Here is a 21,950-nt window from a genome sequence, read left to right as displayed (position 1 = left end):
TGTTTTTCTATAGTTCTGTTTAGGGTGTATTGACCTCTGTCCCTTTTCTTTTTGTCCCTAGCAGGGAGTGCTTTTTCATGTTGGCATTATCAAGCGATTTGTTTAGCATGTTGTCATAAGCTGCTCTCAAGATGCCTGTTGCTGTGAATACTGCCTGGGTCTCATTTTAATATTCATTGTGCCATCTGTGATGGCTTTGCTCTTCTCATTGAATGCTTGAGTACCAAAGTTAGTGTTTGAAAGGGTTCATGTCAGCCAGTGAGGCTTCTTCTGGTCCACTTTCCAGTAAACAAGGCAGGGGTGATGGTGGTTGAAGAGAGGGAACCAAGAGACCCCAGATCTTCAAGGGAGACCATGGAGTGACTGTCCTTTAGTCTAGTCTTTGTATCTGAAGATCTCAAGATCTTTGGCCCCACATACTGGTTCGGTACCAGTGTTGGGTTAGACTCCTCTGACCCATTCTCCTATAGTGCCTAATCTGAGAAAGGCGGCTCCTCTGGCCTTGAGTATACCTAGCACTTTTGATAGGCTCCCTTGAGCAGGGTTTAGTCCACTATTTTCCCTTTGACTCGTTGATAGGACTCTTGGGAGAACTCTACACCCTGGATCTGAGCTTTTCTGGTTTAGGTCCAATCATCAGAGCCTTCTACAAGCAGACTCCTGTCTAAACCTTCATCAATAACTGACTTTAGTCCAATTGGGAGTTTGCCACTGGGGATGGAGCAGCTGATGAGGCTTTCCTGCAAACACAAAAGCAGTTGTGCTCGTTCCATCGGCTTTTGGATCTGTGCGTCGTTGTGACGAAATTGATGCACACACCTGAAGACAGCTGGCTGGATTGAACTGAAATTATGAAAAACTTTATGGTGGCAGCATGCCCTGTAAAAGCCAGTATCTGTCTTGGGTTCATAGATTAGTACTAAGCCCTTGAGAGCCATCTTAAGCCTAGCCCAATTGTCCCTTGTGAGACTCAAACCCTGCACCTTGTGTTTGCAAGGCAAACGGGCCACCCTTCCAAACCTGATATTGAGTGCACTGATACTGCCTGCACTGCTTTTAATATCAAATCAGTGAGTTTTTTTTAATTGCAGTTAGTTTACTGGTGCTGGAAGAGGATTTCCGGGTTGGTTCTTTTGAAATGAAATTTAAATACTCTGTACCAAGTGTACATAAACATTGTTCTAAAACTGAACTCCCAGCAGTTAAGTACCCCTGCTCCCAGGTTCATTCCTGTCCATATCATGGACCAGCACTTCCCCACAACTTCTGTAGCCAGCATGAATGAGATGGGTATCTTGAAGTGTAAGAATTGTCTCATGATGTCTTAAATCATATACTACTCAAACAGCATAATGGTGTGAGAAGTGTAGACTTTTATAATATTCTCGGAGGCAAACATTTCACACACAGTAGACACCAAAATCATCCGCAGTACACCACACATCACACTTCCCCAAGGCCATCACAATACATATAATCCATCATATGCTAAAGTTGTAGAGATGAAATTGTCTTAACCTCAAAGTTCTCCAAAACACAACACTAGCACAAAGCACACTCAGTAAATTAAGTCTACTTTCTCAAATAGCGCAATGAGTCCCAGAGCCACTGATGTTGAGCTGGTGAGGCAGGCATTGACCCAATCAAACCTTTTTGTTCTACGTGACTCCACTGTAAGAATTATAGGGTCTATGTAATATGTTAGAAGTTTTACAACCTCAAACACCAAAATATCAAATCTAAATGTTTGTAGTTATAAAATTATGAATGTATGTAAAAAAAATAAATAAATAAACCCAAAGCTAACTGCGGTAGGCAGGGGGCAAGCCCCTCTGCACCCCCCCCCCACACCCCCGCCCTCCAAATACACCAACTCCGAGACCGCACTACAGTGCAGCAAGGAAAATCTTCCATTTACTGCACAATAGTGCGGCCTCGGAGCCGGCACATCCAAAGAGCGGGGGGTGCAGGGTGGCCCGTCCCCCTTTGCCTACACTAGTCGGGTAAGTTTTTTTTTAATTGTATGTCCAATTTTTGAAACTCCAAACATTTAAATTCACTTATTCAGCATTCGAAGATGTCCTTCATGGATGCATCTGCAGTCATAACAACTGGGTTGTCCTGTCGTCAGGCAGCCCTTCGGTCGGCCGGATTCCAAAGTCCGGGTCCGGCTTCGGTTGATGTCGCACTTCACCTGACGTCTTCTCTGCTGGTCTTCGGGTATAAAGGCATCAGCCGACGCCATTTTCTTCAGTCTTTCTTGCCGCGTGGCGCCCGAAGCAGAAGCTGTTCGCAAGTGCCGGTCGGTCAGATCCAGAGAATTACTACTACCGAATACTCCTTCGAAGACTTCTAAAAGCTAAGTACCCCGTTGGGGACTCTTTCTTGCCTCAGCCGATGTCAGAAAAAGTCAATAACTGTTTAACTTGTGGGAAACAAATACCTCATAAAGATTTCCACTCTTACTGTTTGCCTTGTTTAGGCCCAGACCACGATGTAGCAGCCTGTTCGGCCTGTGCTTCTTTCAACCGACGAACGCTTAGACGTCGGTTGGAGTTTGCTGAACAGTTTTTCGGCTCTGATTTTGCGTACATTATGCCATCGGATCCTCCGACTACCCAAATTGTTAAACGCAAAGAAAAAGACCGACACTCGCGGTCCGCGGTTTCAGCCGAAACCATGGTTAAGCAAACCGCGAGTGTCTCTGTTTCGGCCGAAACCGAGAAAACTGATCAGAGTACAGCCGAATCAATGACTACTACTGAGGCTCCGGTTACTTTACTTGAATCGGCCTCAGAAATTTTACCTACTACAGTGGTTACTAGTGACTTATCAGACACCATCCCTCTGGATGTCTCTACCCCAGCACGTGGTGCTGCTAGGCCTTCTGCAGCCATGTCTATTAAGGCCTTTGCCAGGGCTAAAGCTGCCAAATCTACTAAGTCAGTACCTGTTAAACCCCCCTCAACCAGGCCCACTTCTAGTTCACAAATGCTTACTCTGGCAGAAGATTTAATATCCTTAATTAGGGGATCTCAATCTCACCCAGACAGGGCCTCTCAGCCCCCAGAAAAGAGACCTAGAGCAGAGCCCCTCGAGCCTGTGTCCTCTGATTCTGCGGAAGACTCAGATATTACAGACCAGCCAGAGGCTCCTTTCTCCAATTTTGAGGACTCAGATGCTGAAGAATCCATTCCAGCTGCTTCTCCACCAGAAGAATTCTCTTTTGGGAAACCTTACATGCCATGAGAGAACATTTCCAATGGCAGGAACAGGATTTTTCAGACTCCAGAAAAAGACTTAGGACTTTTCTGCACCTACCACAACACAGGCCCTTAGCTATACCTCCTGTCCTCTCTGTTGTGGACGATGCATTTAATGATGTTTGCACTACACCAGATTCTTTACCTCCAGCACCTGCCAAACCAGATAGATTTTACAGGGTGCCAGACACTCATCATCACCTATACAAGGCCCCACTCGCAGACCCCGAAACTATATCCCAGGGCCTTAAGGCAGTAGCCTCGACCACAGCAAAACCCTATTCATTCTGAAAGGGAAGCCAGGTCTTTAGACAGATGGGGCAAAAAGGTTTACACCTCTGCTACTCTCTCAGCTAGAGCTTTAAACTGTCAGTTTCACATGATACAATACCAAGAGTTTATGCTTGATCAGTTAACTAAAAAGCTATCCTCTGATGACTCTATAGATAAGAAAAACCTATTAGAAATGGTAAATAACATACAACAGGTTAGTAACCATTCCTTAAAATGTGGCTATGATGCACTGGAGGCTTCATTTAGATCAGCCATGACTGGCACAGTGATAAGAAGACATGCATGGCTGAAGGAACAAGTTTTACGGATCATGTTAAAGCTAAGTTATTAGATGCTCCTATGGATAAGACCAGTTTGTTTGGTACACCTGCCCAGCAGGTAATGAAGAAAATGGAAGAAAAGGCAAAATCTGTACAAACGGTTAAAGATTTCTTGCAGGTTCAGCCCCAAGGTTTAGCAGGAACTGGCCTGCCAAAAATTGGTCCTTTCCTGACTCCACAAGATCCCAAAGGGGCAGGAATAGACGTTCCAGAGGCAGAAATCAATCCAGAGGGGGTGCCTACAGAGGACGACAGTGGCAAGGTAATAACAGAGCCACAGGCACAGCCACTGCCACTACAACAGGGCAATCTCAGTGACTTGATTCTAACTCCGCCTACCAGGGAACAAATAGCAGCACCCTTAGGCGGAAAATTAACCTTATTTTCAAAGAACTGGCACTACATCACAAAAGACAAGTGGATTTTGCAAACCATAGACCAAGGTTACCGGTTCCACTTCCACACTCTACCAGTCAAGAGGAATGCCAAACCTATCTCCAAATCAGAAAACAGAAGCTCTACAGCAGATAATGCAATTAACAAAGATGAGAGCTGTGGAAAGAGTACCAATAACAGAACAAGGCAAAGGATTCTACTCCAGACTATTCCTATTTCCAAGAAAGGAAAAAAGTTGGAGACCTATTCTCTATCTGTCCACCTTAAAGACATACATCATTGTCCCAAAATTCAAAATGCTGACCCTACAGCAACTTCTTCCCATGCTGGGCAAGGAGTGTTGGCTGGTAACTCTAGATCTCAAGGAGGCATACCTGCACGTCCCCATTCGACCAATTTGCAGAAGATACCTCAGATAGGATCAGAGCACTATCAATTCTCAGCATTGCCCTTTGGCTTATCTACTGCGCCCAGAGTATTCACAAAATGCCTGGCATCAGTAATCGCCCACTGCAGACTACAGGGAATCCAAATTTATCCATACCTGGACGACTGCCTGCTACAAGGGGACAACAAAAGCAAGCTGACAACAGATTTACAAAGGGTCATTTACTTGCTACAAGCACTGGGATACACAGTCAATTTGCAAAAGTCAAGGCTGATTCCATCCCAAACAAGGACATTCTTGGGTGTGGAATTGGACACAGTAAAACAAATGGCATTCCTAACTGCAGAAAAACAAAAAGATCTCCCTCTTTACTTCTTGGCACTAACAAACCACAGCAAGCTAACAGCAAGAAAAGTTCTGCAGGCCTTGGGCTTCATGGCATCATGCATAATCTTGGTTCCACATGCCAGACTGCATATGAGAAAACTACAGTGGTACCTAAAGAATTTATGGTCCCAACACAGGCACAGCCTAGAAGCAGAAATTCCACTAATTCCATGCCTAAAACAGGAGTTCCTATGGTGGGCTCAAGCATGCCAGTCAAACCCAGGCTTACCCTTTCACAAATATCAAGCAAGCCAAACCATCACAACAGACGCCTCAGACCTAGGATGGGGGGCTCACATGCTGGACAAATGCGTGCAAGGATTGTGGGCCTTGGGACCAGCTTCACCTGCTCATCAACCTAAAAGAAATGCTGGCAGTAAAACTGGCAATCCAAAAATTCAGACCATTTCTCAAAGAAGGCCATTTGATAAGGACAGACAACACCACAGTCATGTGGTACATCAACAAACAAGGAGGCACTCATTCATACTCCATATGCAGAATGACTTTGGACCTTTGGAACCTGTCACTCAGCTACTACATCCAGTTACAGGCAATGTTTGTACCGGAAAGGAGAACACTCTAGCAGACATGTTAAGCAGAACCACCTCGGATGCTCACGAATGGATGCTACACCCGGACATCTTCAAGACCATCACAAAGAAATGGGGAATGCCACAGATAGATCTATTCGCTTCCCTCTCAACCACCAGCTCAAAAAATTCTGCACAAGGACATTCCATCCACTTGCATCGAAAGTGGATTCGCTCTCCTTCAGCTGGAAAGGCCTGACAGGATATGCATTCCCACCTCTTCCCTTGATACACAAGGTATTACTAAAAATCAAGGAGGAACGTCCAAGGATAATCCTGATAGCTCCAAACTGGCCAAGACAACACTGGTACCCATTGCTGAGGAGCATGTCTCGGGACAAAATGTGGTCAATACCCCTGATGCCTTTGATGTTAACTCAGAACAACTACAGCATCATGCATCCAAACCTAAAAACGTTGCAACTGACTGCATGGCACATCACATAGCAGCAACTATTCCAGATCTTTCCCAAAGGGTTAAAGACATTATCCTTGAAGCCCGCAGACCTTCAACAAGAAGGAACTATGCAGGGAAATGGAAAAGGTTTGTCATTTGGAGTGCTGAAAGAGGAAAAGATGTGTCGAATATAGACATTGCTAACATTCTGGAGTATTTGGCAGAGCTTCTACATACAGGCCTGTCCTATTCCTCCATCAAGATACATGCATCAGCTATTTCAGCAGAATACAGTTTTGATCCACCTGTCTTCTCGCATCCTCTACTCAGGCAGTTCCTCAGAGGGATCAAGAATGTAAAACCTCCTAGGAAACCACCACTGCCAGCTTGGGATTTGAACTTTGTGCTAGAAAAGTTGACTCTCGCACCTTTTGAACCAGCAGCAACAGCAGACCTACAGCATCTTTCATGGAAAACTGCTTTCCTACTGGCAATAACCTCAGCAAGGAGGGTTTCTGAACTTCAGGCCCTAATGGCAGTACAACCCTTCCTAATCTTCCACCAAGACAGAGTGTCCATGAGGACTAATCCTACATTTATGCCTAAGGTGGTATCAAGAGTATCCTTAAACCAGGCAATCCACCTACCTACCTTCTTCCCAACCCACAAAACAGAGGGAAAGAATGCTGCATACCTTGGATGTACACAGACAGCTACGCTACTACCTGGACAGAACAAAAAGTAACAGAAAACTGACCAGCTTTTTGTAGCCTATGCAACAGGAAGGGAAGGAAAAGCAATTTCCAAACAGACAATCTCCAAATGGATAGGAAATTGCATACGATTCTGTTACTCCTTCCATGGAAAACCAATTCCACAGAACATACAACCTCATTCTACAAGAGCAACAGCCACTACCACAGCCTTCTTACGAGGAGTGGCAACCAAGGACATTATTGAGGCTACTTGGACCTCCGTGCATACATTTGCCAAGCATTATAATTTACCTCTGTATTCCAGATCCCGAGCAGGGTTTGCCACTGCTGTACTGCAAGGGATCTTAACCACACCATAATCTATTCTTCCTCCTCCCCTAGTTGGCTATGGTATTCTACCCAGTTGTTATGACTGCAGATGCATCCATGAAGGACATAGTACAGTTTTGTACCTACCATAAATGTAGATGTCCGAACTGGATAGCATCTGCAGTCAGGATTACCCTCCCTCCTTCCCCTCTGTGGTACTCCTAGGGTATTTACCCTCCTAATAGCTAGCTGGTGGGGGAGTCTCTTATGGTGTATTTGTTTGTATATATGTACATACATGCTTATTTTTGTGTTTGCCTTCTATCCTTTGGGAAACATTGGCATTTTTACCCAAAATTTAGCCTTCCAAGAGGGCACCTGGCATCTGGGGCAAGAAACACTGAAGAAAATGGCGTCGGCTGGTGCCTTTATACCCCAAGACCAGCAGAGATGACGTCGGGTGAAGTGCGACATCAGCCGAAGCCGGACCCGGACTTTGGAATCCGGCCGACCGAAGGGCTGCCTGACGACAGGACAACCCAGTTGTTATGACTGCAGATGCTATCCAGTTCGGACATCTACATTTATGGTCGGTACAAAACTGTACTTTTTCAGACTTCGAACATATAATGTAGACCGATTAACAGATGTGCTTCTTACCAGGATGAGTGACAGCTTCAGAATAAAGGAATTGAATCTCATCCAGTCTGTGCCTCTGATTTTTTCTTTTATTTTAAGACTTTTTGATCCATTGTATAGATTTACCTAGATGGCTCAGATTTTACCTGGACAGAACTGTACTTTTCCAGACAAATTGCCAGGTGGTTGCCTGGTTGTAGCGAATTCAGCAAACCTCAGTATATGCCAAAAACTAATTCAGCCAGTGCTTTAGCTACTACTTTGACCTTTTCAAGAATACTTCTGTAATGGAGTGCCAGCTTTGATTTCACTGAATAGTTTTGAAAAATACTGCAAGCTGGTTATGATATTCAGCTATGTTTTCTTTCAGACCTGCAACCGTTGGGGGGGGGGGGGGCATGTTTGAGGCACCCTCCATCCAAGAGGGTTGGCTTTGGAATCTGTCCTAAAGGTTAAGGATGGCCATCCTCATCTGATATGAAAGCTGTGTACTTAACATAATGTTAAGAAATCCACCGTCATTAATGTACCCACCTACTGATTTATTTGAGACTATTTGTGATGAGGCAGTAGCTATTCTGCTTTGCAGTAGTTACTTAACAGAGGTCTTGTGAGGAAGTGTCCTGCTAAAGCATTGTAAGCAAAAGGGACAAGTAGCCTAAAAATTTCCTGTGCCAAGCTGCCATAGTCTTGGCAGCTAATAAGGATGGACACATTAATCTACTCTAATATTCTGACATACACTTGGGTTTGATTTCTTTCCTAAAATGTCATAGAAGTTGCAGGGGCAGAACTGTTTGCTAATTTAGCCTGCTATGTTGTTTTTGTACGTTTTAGAGTGCGTTATATTACATTTCAGTGTTTAGTACCGGACTGTTTTCTTAGCTGAATGTGATAAAATGTGTTTTCTGGAATTCATTTTGTGCATATACCATGCTTGAGTGATAAAATGCACAAAGTTGAAGTTGTACTTTTTGTGTGCATCTCTGCGTGTACGTTTATGTATTAATTTTGGGTTCAAGTGCTGCAGCCCAGTTTTGAAAATTTAGAAGTGTGTATGTACAAGTGTAGCAACAAGCATTTTTTTTCTTTTAGGAATTTTCCTGGCATTTTTGGAAACCAACAGCAGCATTATCTTGATGTTATTAAACGAATGCTTGTGCAGTGTATGCAGGATCAAGAAAACTTTCAGGTATGCTTCATCTCCTCCGTACAAGTAATCAAGATGGCGCCACTAGTAATGCTTATAACTGACCAAGCTTTAGTGCTGTCTGGTGGAGCTTTTATTTGTACATGCTGCAGTGTCTAGATCAATTTGATATTGAGCTGCTATGTTATATAAATGATTCCATGATTGCAGTGTGAGATCACATCTGAAAGGTAGAAACTTTTAATGTACATCTGTATTGATTAGGCAAAACTGGGCATAAAAGTTGTACCTGAAAAATGTAAACTGAATTTAAACTTCAGCTGAGTTTGCTTAGTCATACTAAGATTTATATGTGGATGCCTTAATTTTAATTTCTCTCCTGTGATAGTTTATATTTGCATAGTGACTAAGCTGTAGTGTTTGTGTTTTATACAGAGACTCGCGCTGTCTCTAACTCTATTTCAGTTTGTGGTAGTTGGTCACACTTTGTGTCTTCTCCCTCATTTCCCTATTTTAGTGTAGCTGCTAGCACACTTTTTGAATCCCATTTTTGATTCAGTGACCATGTCTATGGGAATGTTTTACTTGCTGGGGTATGATGTAGTGCTTTAAATGTTTTCTACCCAAGCATGTAATTTGAATGTTTTAGTTCGTGGAAATGTGGCATTCTTGAACTTTTCAGAAATCCTCTTACTGAAGTAGTTTGTGTATTAAACTTTAATGTGTGGGTATGGGTCCCTGTCATTTCATTTCACTGAAAATTAATTTGACTATAAAGTAATTTAGTAGGAAACTTTGTTGGCAACAGATGTGCCATAAGTGCTTGCAGGGAGAAGCCCAATATACCCCCATACCTATATATGCTAACTCCATGGTCACACAGCATCAGAAAAAAGGGGGGGTGCACACAGTGCTTCAGTGCTGGAGTAAAAACAGTTCTGTAAAAATCTAGGGTTATTGTATAATGACCATTGTAGTCCACACACTGCTAGATTCTGTTCCCTAATAGCTCCTGAAAGAAATGACTCCATCGGATATTTTCTGTAAACTTCTACACTTTCCTATCATATGAGTTTTTGGTCATGAGTTTGCAATCAAATGAGCTCAACCATTTGAACTTCAGTTAAGTGACATGGACCCATGTGTGCATATAATGTACATGCATGTGTATATGTGGTGTGTGCATGTTTATGTATTGCCAGGTCATTAGCAGTGTTTTCATTCTTGGCACATTCTGGAGGAGGGTAACTTCAATTCACCTCCTTGCCCTTTGGCTTGACCATTTGCAGAGTCTTCAAGTTGTGTATCACCAGTGGTTGTCCACAAGACATGGTCTACAAAGTTATCCATATCTGGATGATGACAACTCAGAAAAGGTATGGTGAACCAACCAACAGCACAATCCTGCCAACCGGGTCCCAATAGCTCGAACAGAACAAGACAACGTCAGGAAACTCAGGAAATCTGCTGGAACACAATAGTGTCTCCAAAGGTGCACCAACAGTCAAGAATCAGCAGATAGTAAAAAAACACAGGTTTAATTCCACAAAACACAGGTTTCCACAATACAGGTTTAGCGCTTTCATCTACATCAGGTAGACTTCTTCAGAACCAATTGTAACTAATTACGTCAGCTTATTTAAAGCAGTTTTGGCGCCAAAAATACATATAATACATAAAAATACATAAAAAATAGTACTTCTCCCTACAAAGTTAAAAAGTTAAAAATAGTGTGTTTGGGACAAATAGGGCTTGTAGTGCTTATAATAAACCACTAACCTAAGAAAAATATACTATAGCTGCTGTATGTAAACATATAGATATATATAAAAATATATAAATGAAAAGGAGTGTAGTAATTGTTACAAAATCTTGTTTAATAAAAACAATTGTATTTGTAGTGTAAGAAGCTTACCAACCACAATGGGGGGGTGATTTGTGCGTGTGAATAATATTAGCCACGGTCCAATAGTAAGAAAGGTTTGATGCTAATACTTTCGTTTAGACCTGGCCATGAAGTAGCATCGCACAAAATCTGCCATTTGGTCTCAAGGCATGACAATCCTACCTTCCAATTACCTCCATACTCGCTCACCCCTATCTGATCAATAATTGAAAATGTAAAGCTGTGGTGGGAACCTTTTTCACTAATATGTTTACTTAATGCATTATTCATGTCAACCTTTTTGATTTTATATAAGTGTTCATATATGCGGGTTTTAAGCTTCCTTTCTGTCTTCCCAATATAGTATCCTTGACAGCTGGAACAAATAGCCAAATAAACCACCCGCATGGAGTTACAATTTCCTTTCTTGCCATAACATGTAGTTCTATTTTTGTTACACAATTTAATGATGTTACTCTCATTGATGTATTGGCAATACCTACAACTACCACATTTGTGAGTGTGCTCATCTTTGGATTTGTTCAAATCCTTTTTCTTTCCCCCCTCAACAATCCTCTTAATATTAACTGAAGTCTTGTACACACTGGTGGGATGTGTTCCCAATACTGAGGCTGTGTCCTCAGAACTCAAAAATATATCCCAATGTCTGTTCAGGATCTCCTTGACCAAGTTAGAGAAAGGGTTGAACATAATGGCCTTTTACATTCATTCTGTCACCAATCGCTTGCTTTCGGGTGTTCTTCCCTACAAATGTACCTCCTAACAGAGGGATATATTTGTTTCCCCATGATCTGATGACATATTGGGTTACATCTGTCACCATCTCTAGAGGGTATCCTCTGGCTAGAAACATTTTGGAAACAGTATCCATCTGTTCCTCCATGTCCTGTCTCGTTGAACACATTCTGGCTACCCGAATGCATTGTCCCTTGAGAACATTGCGAAAAATGTGCGGGGGATGGCAACTGTCGTATTGTATATAATCATTTGAGAAGGTGGATTTCCTAAAGATTTTAGACTGAAAACCATCATTCGTGGTGCTGATGTAAGTGTCTAAATAAGGAATACCAACCTTCTCCACCTTGTGTGTAAATCTTAAAAAATTAGTCGTACTGTTAATGTATGCTATAAAATTGGGTATGTCTTCTGTTGGCCCCTTCCAGATGATAAATAAGTCGTCCAAAAAACGTGTGTAAAGAGCGATGTTTGAAAAATTCACTAGATTTAACATAAACATCCTCCCACTCGAGCATAACGAGATTTGCAAAAATGGGGGCACAAGACGCCCCCATTGCAACTCCTCGAATTTGTTTGAAATATTCTCCTTGAAACTGGATATAATTGTGTGAGAGGACAAGTCCCATCATGTCCAATATCAAACAAATTTTGTCCCATGTAAGGTCGGAATATTTCCTTAAGCTATTTTCAAAATATTCAAGACCTGTTGTGTAGGGAATACAGGAGAATAAATCCTGAACATCTATCGTGAGAAATGTTATATCACATGACCATATGTCATGTTTTAAAGTACTCAAAAAATCCCAAGAGTCCTTAGTTAAGTGTGGGACTTTGTTGTAAATGTGTTTGCATCAAAAATCAATTGCTACCCCTAAGTTGAATGTTTTGAGTTTAGGAGTGTTGGACAGATGACCAGATCGCTATCACAGCGAAATTATGAAACCTTAGGACAAAGGGGTGGTTTGGTGGTATATATGACACAAATGTGTATTGTAAAGCCATTCAAGACCTTTTATTTACTTCATGGATACTGTTTCCAAAATGTTTCTAGCCAGAGGATACCCTCTAGAGATGGTGGCAGATGTAACCCAATATGTCATCAGATCATGGGGAAACAAATATATCCCTCTGTTAGGAGGTACATTTGTAGGGAAGAACACCCGAAAGCAAGCGATTGGTGACAGAATGAATGTGTGCGTCATTATGTTCAACCCTTTCTCTAACTTGGTCAAGGAGATCCTGAACAGACATTGGGATATATTTTTGAGTTCTGAGGACACAGCCTCAGTATTGGGAACACATCCCACCAGTGTGTACAAGACTTCAGTTAATATTAAGAGGATTGTTGAGGGGGGAAAGAAAAAGGATTTGAACAAATCCAAAGATGAGCACACTCACAAATGTGGTAGTTGTAGGTATTGCCAATACATCAATGAGAGTAACATAATTAAATTGTGTAACAAAAATAGAACTACATGTTATGGCAAGAAAGGAAATTGTAAATCCATGCAGGTGGTTTATTTGGCTATTTGTTCCAGCTGTCAAGGATACTATATTGGGAAGACAGAAAGGAAGCTTAAAACCCGCATATATGAACACTTATATAAAATCAAAAAGGATGACATGAATAATGCATTAAGTAAACATATTAGTGAAAAAGGTTCCCACCACAGCTTTACATTTTCAATTATTGATCAGATAGGGGTGAGCGAGTATGGAGGTAATTGGAAGGTAGGATTGTCATGCCTTGAGACCAAATGGCAGATTTTGTGCGATGCTACTTCATGGCCAGGTCTAAACGAAAGTATTAGCATCAAACCTTTCTTACTATTGGACCGTGGCTAATATTATTCACACGCACAAATCACCCCCCCCCCCATTGTGGTTGGAAAGCTTCTTACACTACAAATACAATTGTTTTTATTAAACAAGATTTTGTAACAATTACTACACTCCTTTTCATTTATATATTTTTATATATATATATATGTTTACATACAGCAGCTATAGTATATTTTTCTTAGGTTAGTGGTTTATTATAAGCACTAAAAGCCCTATTTGTCCCAAACGCACTATTTTTAACTTTTTAACTTTGTAGGGAGAAGTACTATTTTTTATGTATTTTTATGTATTATATGTATTTTTGGCGCCAAAACTGCTTTAAATAAGCTGATGTAATTAGTTACAATTGGTTCTGAAGAAGTCTACCTGATGTAGATGAAAGCGCTAAACCTGTATTGTGGAAACCTGTGTTTTGTGGAATTAAACCTGTGTTTTTTACTATCGGCTGATTCTTGACTGTTGGTGCACCTTTGGAGACACTGTTATGTTCCAGCAGATTTCCTGAGTTTCCTGACGTTGTCCTGTTCTGTTCGAGCTATTGGGACCCGGTTGGCAGGATATCTGGATGATGTCTTGTTGCAAGAACCTTCAAGGGAGCAAGTGACAAGGGCCCTAATTTACCTCTCCCTAAAACTGTGGAAGTCAAGATGAGAACACTTTTGTAGAGAGCAGTGTTGAAGATCCTCTGACACCAAGTTAACAAGGATATTTCTGCCTGGGGGCATAGTATCACTTGAAGTCTTCCAGCTAATGATGCAGAAACTTGCATGGATGACTTGAAATGCCTACAGTCGTAGGTCACACAACCATTGCTATTGTACCTTTGACTCCTGCGCATACAAGAAGACTCCAGTGGTACGTAATGAACCTGTGGGCTCAACATGCTGACTTGCTAGAAAACATCCTTTCAGCAATTGTATGCTTAAAAATGGAACTGAATTAGTGTCATTGTCAGAACAAGGGAATGGCATGTTGCCTGCAGCCCACAGCACTAACTAGTATGTCACAGCAGGCTTGGGTTGTGCACTCCAGAGCCTAAATGCTTAAGGAACCAGTACTAGACCAGAGACATGCTCCATATAAATTTGAAAGATGCTGGCAGTTTAAAATGCTCTGCAAGCATTTCGGCCACTGTGGGTTCTGGTGGTCCTGGGAATTGTAGAAAACTGTCTTACATCAACAAACAGTGAGGCACCCACTCTTGACTCTTTGGGGTAGCAGTAAAAAAAAAAGATGCTGTGTCCATAAATCATGGCCTGCCCCTTCTTTTGGCTTTTCCCGGTTAGGGGTCGCCACAGTGAATCTCCTGTTTGATCATGATTGGCAGTAGAGTTTTACGGTGTCCAGTTGCCAGCCCAGCGCCCAACCTTCCACAGAAGGCACACTCACTCACACCTAGGGCCAATTTAGAGTGTCCAATCCACCTACAGCATGTCTTAGGGATGTGGGAGGAAACCCACGCAGCCACAGGGAGGGCATGCAGATTCCGCACAGAGGGCTCCCCAGCCGAGGATCGAACCGGAGAACCTCTTGCTGTGAGGTGACCACGCTAACCTCTGCACACTTTCTGGCAAAATGGAACCCCCCCCCCCTCCTTGCAGCATCCAAGGGGTAGATCTTGTATCTACTGAAAAGTACTTGGGATTGTTGCATTTGACAGCTTTCATGGATGCTTGACTTGTACTTCCTTAGATATCCTTTCAAATACAGTGGTATGTTTGCCTCTAGACCTATCTTTCACTTCCAGGAAGGCAGTAAAACATTTTTTTGAAAGATTTGACTGGAGTGGGGTAAAGGGCTCATTTGTGCATCTGTGACCTGAATTTTATGGTTCAGAAATTGACTCTACATGAGCTGAAACTGCCAGTCTGAATGGAGGTAGTGTTTTTTTTTTTTTTTTTGTCGTCACAGTATTTGGTTGTAGTCACCTCAGCCTGGCAGTTGGAACTGCAAGCTGTACTATGCAGTGAAACCATGGTATTTCACTCTGATATGGTTACTTTGCTAATCAACTCCTTTATGCCAAATGCTGTGATGGAGGTGGCTCTAAACCAGGTAATTCATCTTCAATCTTTCCAAAACCAGAAAACAAGGGGAGGAGAATCCTGTATTCCTTGGGTATACACAAGCAATTGCCTGGAAAGAATAAAGGTGTACATGGACATTGTATTTGAAAGTCTACAAATGACCAAGGATTCTGTAGCTTCCTTTAGGGAGGCAAGATCTCCTCATAGTGGCCACTGTAGCTTGAAGGGAGTTTAAATGATTAATTCCTCATTTATTCAGTTTAATATACGACAGGTTGTACATTATATCCAGGGGTAGGTAAAAGAAATGGCTTTGGAAACGCAGGAACCGAAATACAAGCCAAAATGTTTACTCTGAAAAAGCATGAACACAAACTTCAAAAGACTCCGCATAAAAATGCAAGTTAAAATAAGCACTTTCATCCCTTCTGTGAGGAACGTATAAATGAATCCGTGGTAACTGTGCCTCAAATAGAGCAGGTTTCTCAAATCCAGTCAAATTTCAGAGTAATGGCCAAACCTCCATATCCACACAGCTGTCCTTAAAATGTCAGCTTAGTTATAGCATTGTTCCTAACAATGACAGTATAAACTTGTAATAAATACTGATAAAACAGTTACTTTTGGGTATAATTTTTAAAAACAAAGAAAAATGTTAGTTCATCTCTCCAGTGGTTTCAATTTTAATCAACACAAGATTGAAGTCAGTTCATTCAACCCAGGCCAATTGGCGTTGGCAAAAAATTGCCAATATATGTAGAGTGAAAAAGGGCCACCTCTTATTAAAAGCAATTTGCTCTAATGTACAAAATTTAAAAGTATGGTCTGTATATAGTCAAATACGCTTATATATTTCTTTACCAGCTCTTGTCTTATAAATTACTGCTAAAACTACTATCGCTCACACTCATTTGGTCTTTACACTCCTTTAGGCCTCGCCCATTTTTACTAATCTCTCCAAGAATAATCTCAGCAAATTGAAAATGTCCTATAATAACATTGCACGATTTGCTACATCCAACCCATTTCGAACCCACCATTGTACAAACTTAAACCAGCTAGGATGGTTAGAACTAAAACACCTGATTAAATTTCACCAACTAACCATTGCCCACAACATTCTTTATAAGCATTCCAATACTCCCAAGTTTAACTAGCCTCATCACCCCCTATCAAAATCTAAAGTCCTTACACTCATCACACAAACTTCTTGTATACACCTCTAAACCTAATAACAGGGTTGGGGATTCTCTCTTCTCTAGCACTGTAGGTAAATCATGAAATCTTCTCCCCAATGACCTCACCTCACTCGCCTCTTTATCTCTCTTTAAAAACAGACAAACTTTTACCTCAAGTCATACTGGCTATGCCCCTGTCCTTCCTATCCTCTGTTACATCTTCCATCTTACTATACTTATCGTACTTTTTTACATTATAACCTCTTTACATACCTTTTGTTAAGTATATCCATCGTATCATCACTACACATCCAACTTCCTTTTCTCTATTTCTGAACTAACCTGTACTGTCTCCATACACTCAGTTTGTACCATTTTTGACTGTACCTGTTAAATCCTCTAGATTTTACTGCACATAACCACTGTTGATGACTTTTTTGCTATGATAAATGCTATTTTTTGTTATAATATCTGATGTTTGTTTGTCTGACTTGTACTTTATATTGAATCGTGTCTTTTCTCCCCGGGCCTCTACTGAAAATGGACATATATCCAGTTAGACTAGCCCAGTCAACAAATGTAAAATAAGTAAATAAAGATGCTTATAAATACAGTATTTGGGTCTGTATTAAGTCTTTCCTATGTAAAAACTTGAGCAAAGGGAACATCAAGGACAATAAATCACCCCCTTTTAAGCTCAGTTAAAATGATTTTTGAATGGAACACGTAATTATTCAAATTCACATTATTGCAAACCAAAATGTCTTTGCAGTATGCACATGTGCCACATTTCTTCATGCCTGCATATGACACATTAGGTAGCTTTTCTAACTCAGATTGCTTTAAAATGTTTGCCTGTTTTAAATACCGCATTAGTGGTGTCTCCCACTAAATCCTGTAAGTTGGGTTTATTCACAACTGTCTGCAGAAAAAGTGATAAGAATTTTTAAAAGTACGGATGGTTTCGCGACTTAGTCTTAGTAGATGGTGCTTTATTGGGGGAACCTCTGTTTTCTCAGGAACAAGATCAACATCTAATTATGGTGGAAGAATGAATAGTCCCCTAGAATCTGAAAGTGTTCACATTCGTGTTTAACTTCCAACATTAAATTATTAAATTTAGTTTGACCACATTTCAAACATGTTTTTGAGAAGCTCACATTCATCCAAGAAAAGTTTCATCACCTGAAGTCATGCGGGCAGCTCTGAACTACCCGTTTACTGTTCCTTTCTTTTGATACGTGAGTGAGCTTTCAAGTGCAGGAAACTTGAAATGTTTCCTTTCTATGTATTTTAACATTACCCGTAGCCAGATGTCTAGGTAACCAATGAGTAATTCTATTCATAAGTCAGAAAATCTGTAGTTTGGCTCATATAAAGGAGGCTATCGGCCCTGGGGCCTATACAAGCACAGCCAAAAAGGTATCCTGGCTTTTGCCACCCAAGAAAATTATTTTCCTGTGCCACTGTCTACCAGAGCCACAGAGGTGATCCCCGGGGTGAATTTCCCATTTCGCCTCCATTCATCAAGATTTTTCTTGAGTGCTAATGAGGAGCTTTGAATAGGTATCGTATTCCAGAGTATGAGAAGTCTCTGTGACTGGAATCTATCCCGTCAGGCATGTTCTGTTTATTGTGGTGACAAGGTTTAGGTCCCTAGAGCGTGTAGCTCTGAGGGATTGGGATTTCTTTAAGTGGAGCATGTCCAACAGCTCTGGGTTTGACGTAGCTTTGCATGTTAGGCAGCGATCACCTCTGAGTAGGCGATATGCAGAGTAAAGCTGGAGTTTTTTTGAGACTGCGTAAGGCATCTGTTTGAGGCCGGTAATCCTCTGTGAGGTATTTCTGTGGCCTTTCAAGTTGCAGATGTCTTGAGGTGCTCTATAATGGGTCTGAGTGATGAGTAGAGGGGAACAATGACCTCTTTTTCTGGATGAGAAACCTTTTGTGATGAGTTGTGCCACGTAGGATTTCCTGACTACTGTGGCAATGTGATTATCAAAGGAGAGACTACTGTCCACCTGTGTCCCAAGGTCTCTCATCACACTTTCGGTGTTAAGTAGACTACCGCCTATATTGTAGTTCATGGGTACAGAGTTTTTACCAAAGGGGATGACAATGCACTTTTTGTCATTGAGCTTGAGGCCATGGCTTTGACACCAGGCATCTGTCTCAATGAGGCCCTTTTGTAGGATGTCCACATCGTTAGGAGTTTCGATTATGGCTCCTAGTTTGCAGTCATCTGCAAACTTTGTTAGCCGAAGACCTTCTGTGTTAGCCTGTACTTCAGAGAAGTAGATACCAAACAGAAGAGGACCCAGGACTGAACCCTGTGATACTCCACTTGTCACTGGTCTGAAGTCTGCTACTTTCTGAAGTCTGCTACTTTCACAGTGTGGGTTCTGTCAGTGAGCCAGTTGGCAACCCATCTTGTGACATAGGGATTTATATCTAGTTTAGTGAGTTTACCAGAGTGGGGGATGGTGTTGAAAGCCTTGGCAAGATCTAGATAGGCTGTGTGAACCCACCTTACCCTTGTCTACGGCTTTGGTGACTGCTTCAAAGAAGTCTATCAGATTTAGGAGACATGATCTGCCTTTTACAAACCCGAACTGGGTGGGGTCCAGAGTTTGGAGATTACCAATGTCTGTTTATAAGTTCCATGATACGTTCCATGGCCTTGCAGACCAGGCTCATCAGGCTAATAGGGCGGTAATTCCCGGGGTCCGTGGTGGCTCCCCCCTTGTGGATTGGGATAACCATCGCTGTGCGCTATTCAGCAGGCACAAAGCCTGAGGTGAGGCTGATTGAACATGGTACTTAGGTGGGGTGCCAGTTCGTTCTGTAGTTCATGTAGAACACAGCCTAGGATGTTGTCTGGTCCCATGGATGCTGCGTTTTTGGCTTTGGAGAGTTTTTTTTACCAGTGCAGCCGTGATTACAGCAACTTCTTTCTTCCAGTATAGAGATGGGCTCTTTAGGGGGTGAGAGGGGGGGGGGTAAAATTAGCACCATCTGCCAGGTTGTTGGCAATATCAGTTTGATCTGTATATTTAGTGCCATTGTGCTGTAACTCGGAGCAGATCTGAGTGTTGCCATTGAGATTCTTGACATAGCTATAGAATGCTTTGTGGCTGTCTTTAGAATCCGTGGTGATTTTAGTTTTTGTAACTAGCTTTGGAGGATTTTATCAAGGATCGCAGCTTCTTACTGAGGCTGACCAGGGAGCTCCTCCACTCATGGGAATTTACTCTATTTTGCAACAGTTTCTTCCTTCTGTTCAGTTTATGGCAGGGGACCACCAGATTGGCTTCCTGTTTTTGGACGATGGCATCTTCGTTCTCTTTGGGATAGCATGATCCATGCACTCATGTAAGTGTTTATAAAGTGCAATTGTGTAGGATTTAGTAGTAGTAACTGTATTGCCCATCTGCATGGGTGTCATGAAGTTCATCACTTCTGTCTTAAGAAGCATGAAGCTGGCTTTGGATACATTTTTTACCATGGTTTCCTTAATGGTGGGGTGGGGGCAGGATGTGGATATCTAGGGTAATTGGGTTATGATCGGATCGGACCAATAAGGCGTTGACTTCAGGTGTGAAAGGTCAAAGATATTCTTGCTCCTGGTAGAGGTGTGGATAAGTTGATCCAGTGCATTGGAGTTTATGAATTCCAGAAAGCATTGAGTGAAGGAGTTGGTACATGAATAGTTTTCCCAGTTAATGATGGAGTAGTTGAAATTGCCCATTATTACGGTGTTTGGTTGAACCCTAATATTTTCCAGTACATCAAGAAAAGGAGTGGGAATCCTGGGGCTTGGTGCGTGATCTGTAGCAAGCTACAATTTGGATTGCAGTTTTGCCCAGTGTTAGTTGCACTTGGATAACCTCAGCTACATCATGCTGAGCAGCTAGCCTGGAGGTGTGGATATCCTTAATGAATATGGACACCTCTGCCTTTGGTGTTCCGGTCCAGGTTACATGGCCGAAAAGTGTGGTATAAGTTATAGCCTGGTAGTGCAGGGGTGCTCTTGAGCCTTGAACCAGGTCTCAGTCACTGCACAGATGTCTATTTTCTCCATTTTAAGGAGTGCCTCAAGTGAGTGCATTTTGAGATTTAGACTACTAGCATTGAGTAGCATTACCCTCAGTTTTTGCTTGCCTGTCAGTGGTGAATTTGTCATTTGAGCCTTGCCCAAAAAAAGGCACAACAGAGGCGGCAAGAACCTTAGCCAGTATCTGGAATCCCAGGGGTGACAGGCGCAGGGCATCTCTGGCAAAGCATCGTCCTCTTTCAACCATGTCATCCCAGGCAGACAGATACTGGATCCCTTTAGAATGGCACCAGAAGCTTAGCCAATTGTTGAAGTCAATCATTTTGTCCTTGTACTGTGACATCATTCTGGATGATGGCAGACTGCTACTCAGGGCTAGGGTCATACCTTCCTGGGCTACAAGATCTGAGAGCTCTTCCATGTCTCCATGTAGTCCAGGGAGGTACGTCTCTGGTCGTTCACACCAAAATGGACTGAGTCATATTTGTACTTGTGGAGTGACCCGAGTGCGTGGGTTATGTGGTGGATCCTGGCACCCGACAGGCAGCTGACAGTAACCTTTAGCCTGGTGAGTGGGACATCAATGTGCCAGACTACAGAGTCCCCTATGACTAGTGTGTTGGGTACGTTGTTTTGCCTTATTGGCTGTGGTTGAGTGGCACACTGAGTCTGCGGGCTGTGTCATTTGGGTTGTGTTGGGGGGGTGGAGGTTGCTTGCATTTCTGCTTTGGAGGTCTCTGTTGCTTGAGCAGATTATTGAGAGCCTCCATGAATGTTTTTGTTTGTGTGGATTTTGGTGGTGTAGATTTAGTGAGACTGTTAAGTATGGTGTGTGGTGCAAGTGTTTGCCTTCTCCTCTTGTCTGTCAAGTTCAGTCTTGATTGGAGAGAGCTTTACCTCCACAGATTGTAGTGTTGGGTGGTAGGAGAAGAGGGTTATCTGTGTACATGAGGCAATTTCTACGTTGCCCCAAGATGCCCAGATTAATCCGATGGACAGTAGAGAACACTGGGAGCTGACCCTTGGACATGCCTGAACAAGAGCTGTTTTTCTCAAAGTAAGTGAGGAAAGTAAGTACCAAAACTCATTTCCTCTAGGTAATGAAGGTTGAGTGCTGTAGTAATTAGGTTATTTAGTGCTTACAAGTTCAGAACAAATGCTGATCACGAATAAGCAAATTCAAGTGCTAAAACTAAGAATCTGTATCTGGGCTAAACTGGTTACAGGAAATGGGGGAAACAAGTGCAAATGCGAGCTTTTAATCAGAAAGTTGAGAGATGGAAAAACTGCCCAAACGGCCAATAACTACAATTTCTGGGCCAGAACCACTCCTCATGTGGTAGGTTACCTAGT

The 21,950-nt window shown here is 42.1% G+C and overlaps 1 protein-coding gene across 1 annotated transcript in view; it reads left to right on the top strand.

The window, feature by feature from the left end:
* IPO5 (importin 5) overlaps positions 1–21,950 on the top strand; it is a 1,405,185-nt gene that overhangs the window by 429,649 nt on the left and 953,586 nt on the right. Inside the window, exon 5 of the mRNA XM_044071309.1 lies at positions 8,798–8,894. Coding sequence (XP_043927244.1) covers positions 8,798–8,894 — 97 coding nt within the window. The remainder of the gene's footprint in view (positions 1–8,797; positions 8,895–21,950) is intronic.

This window comes from Protopterus annectens, chromosome 5.part0, assembly GCF_019279795.1.
Source record: "Protopterus annectens isolate FY-2018-M chromosome 5.part0, PAN1.0, whole genome shotgun sequence".
NCBI lineage: Eukaryota > Metazoa > Chordata > Ceratodontiformes > Protopteridae > Protopterus > Protopterus annectens.
Note: the sequence above shows the minus strand (reverse complement) of the source record. Positions and strands in the feature narration are given on the sequence as shown.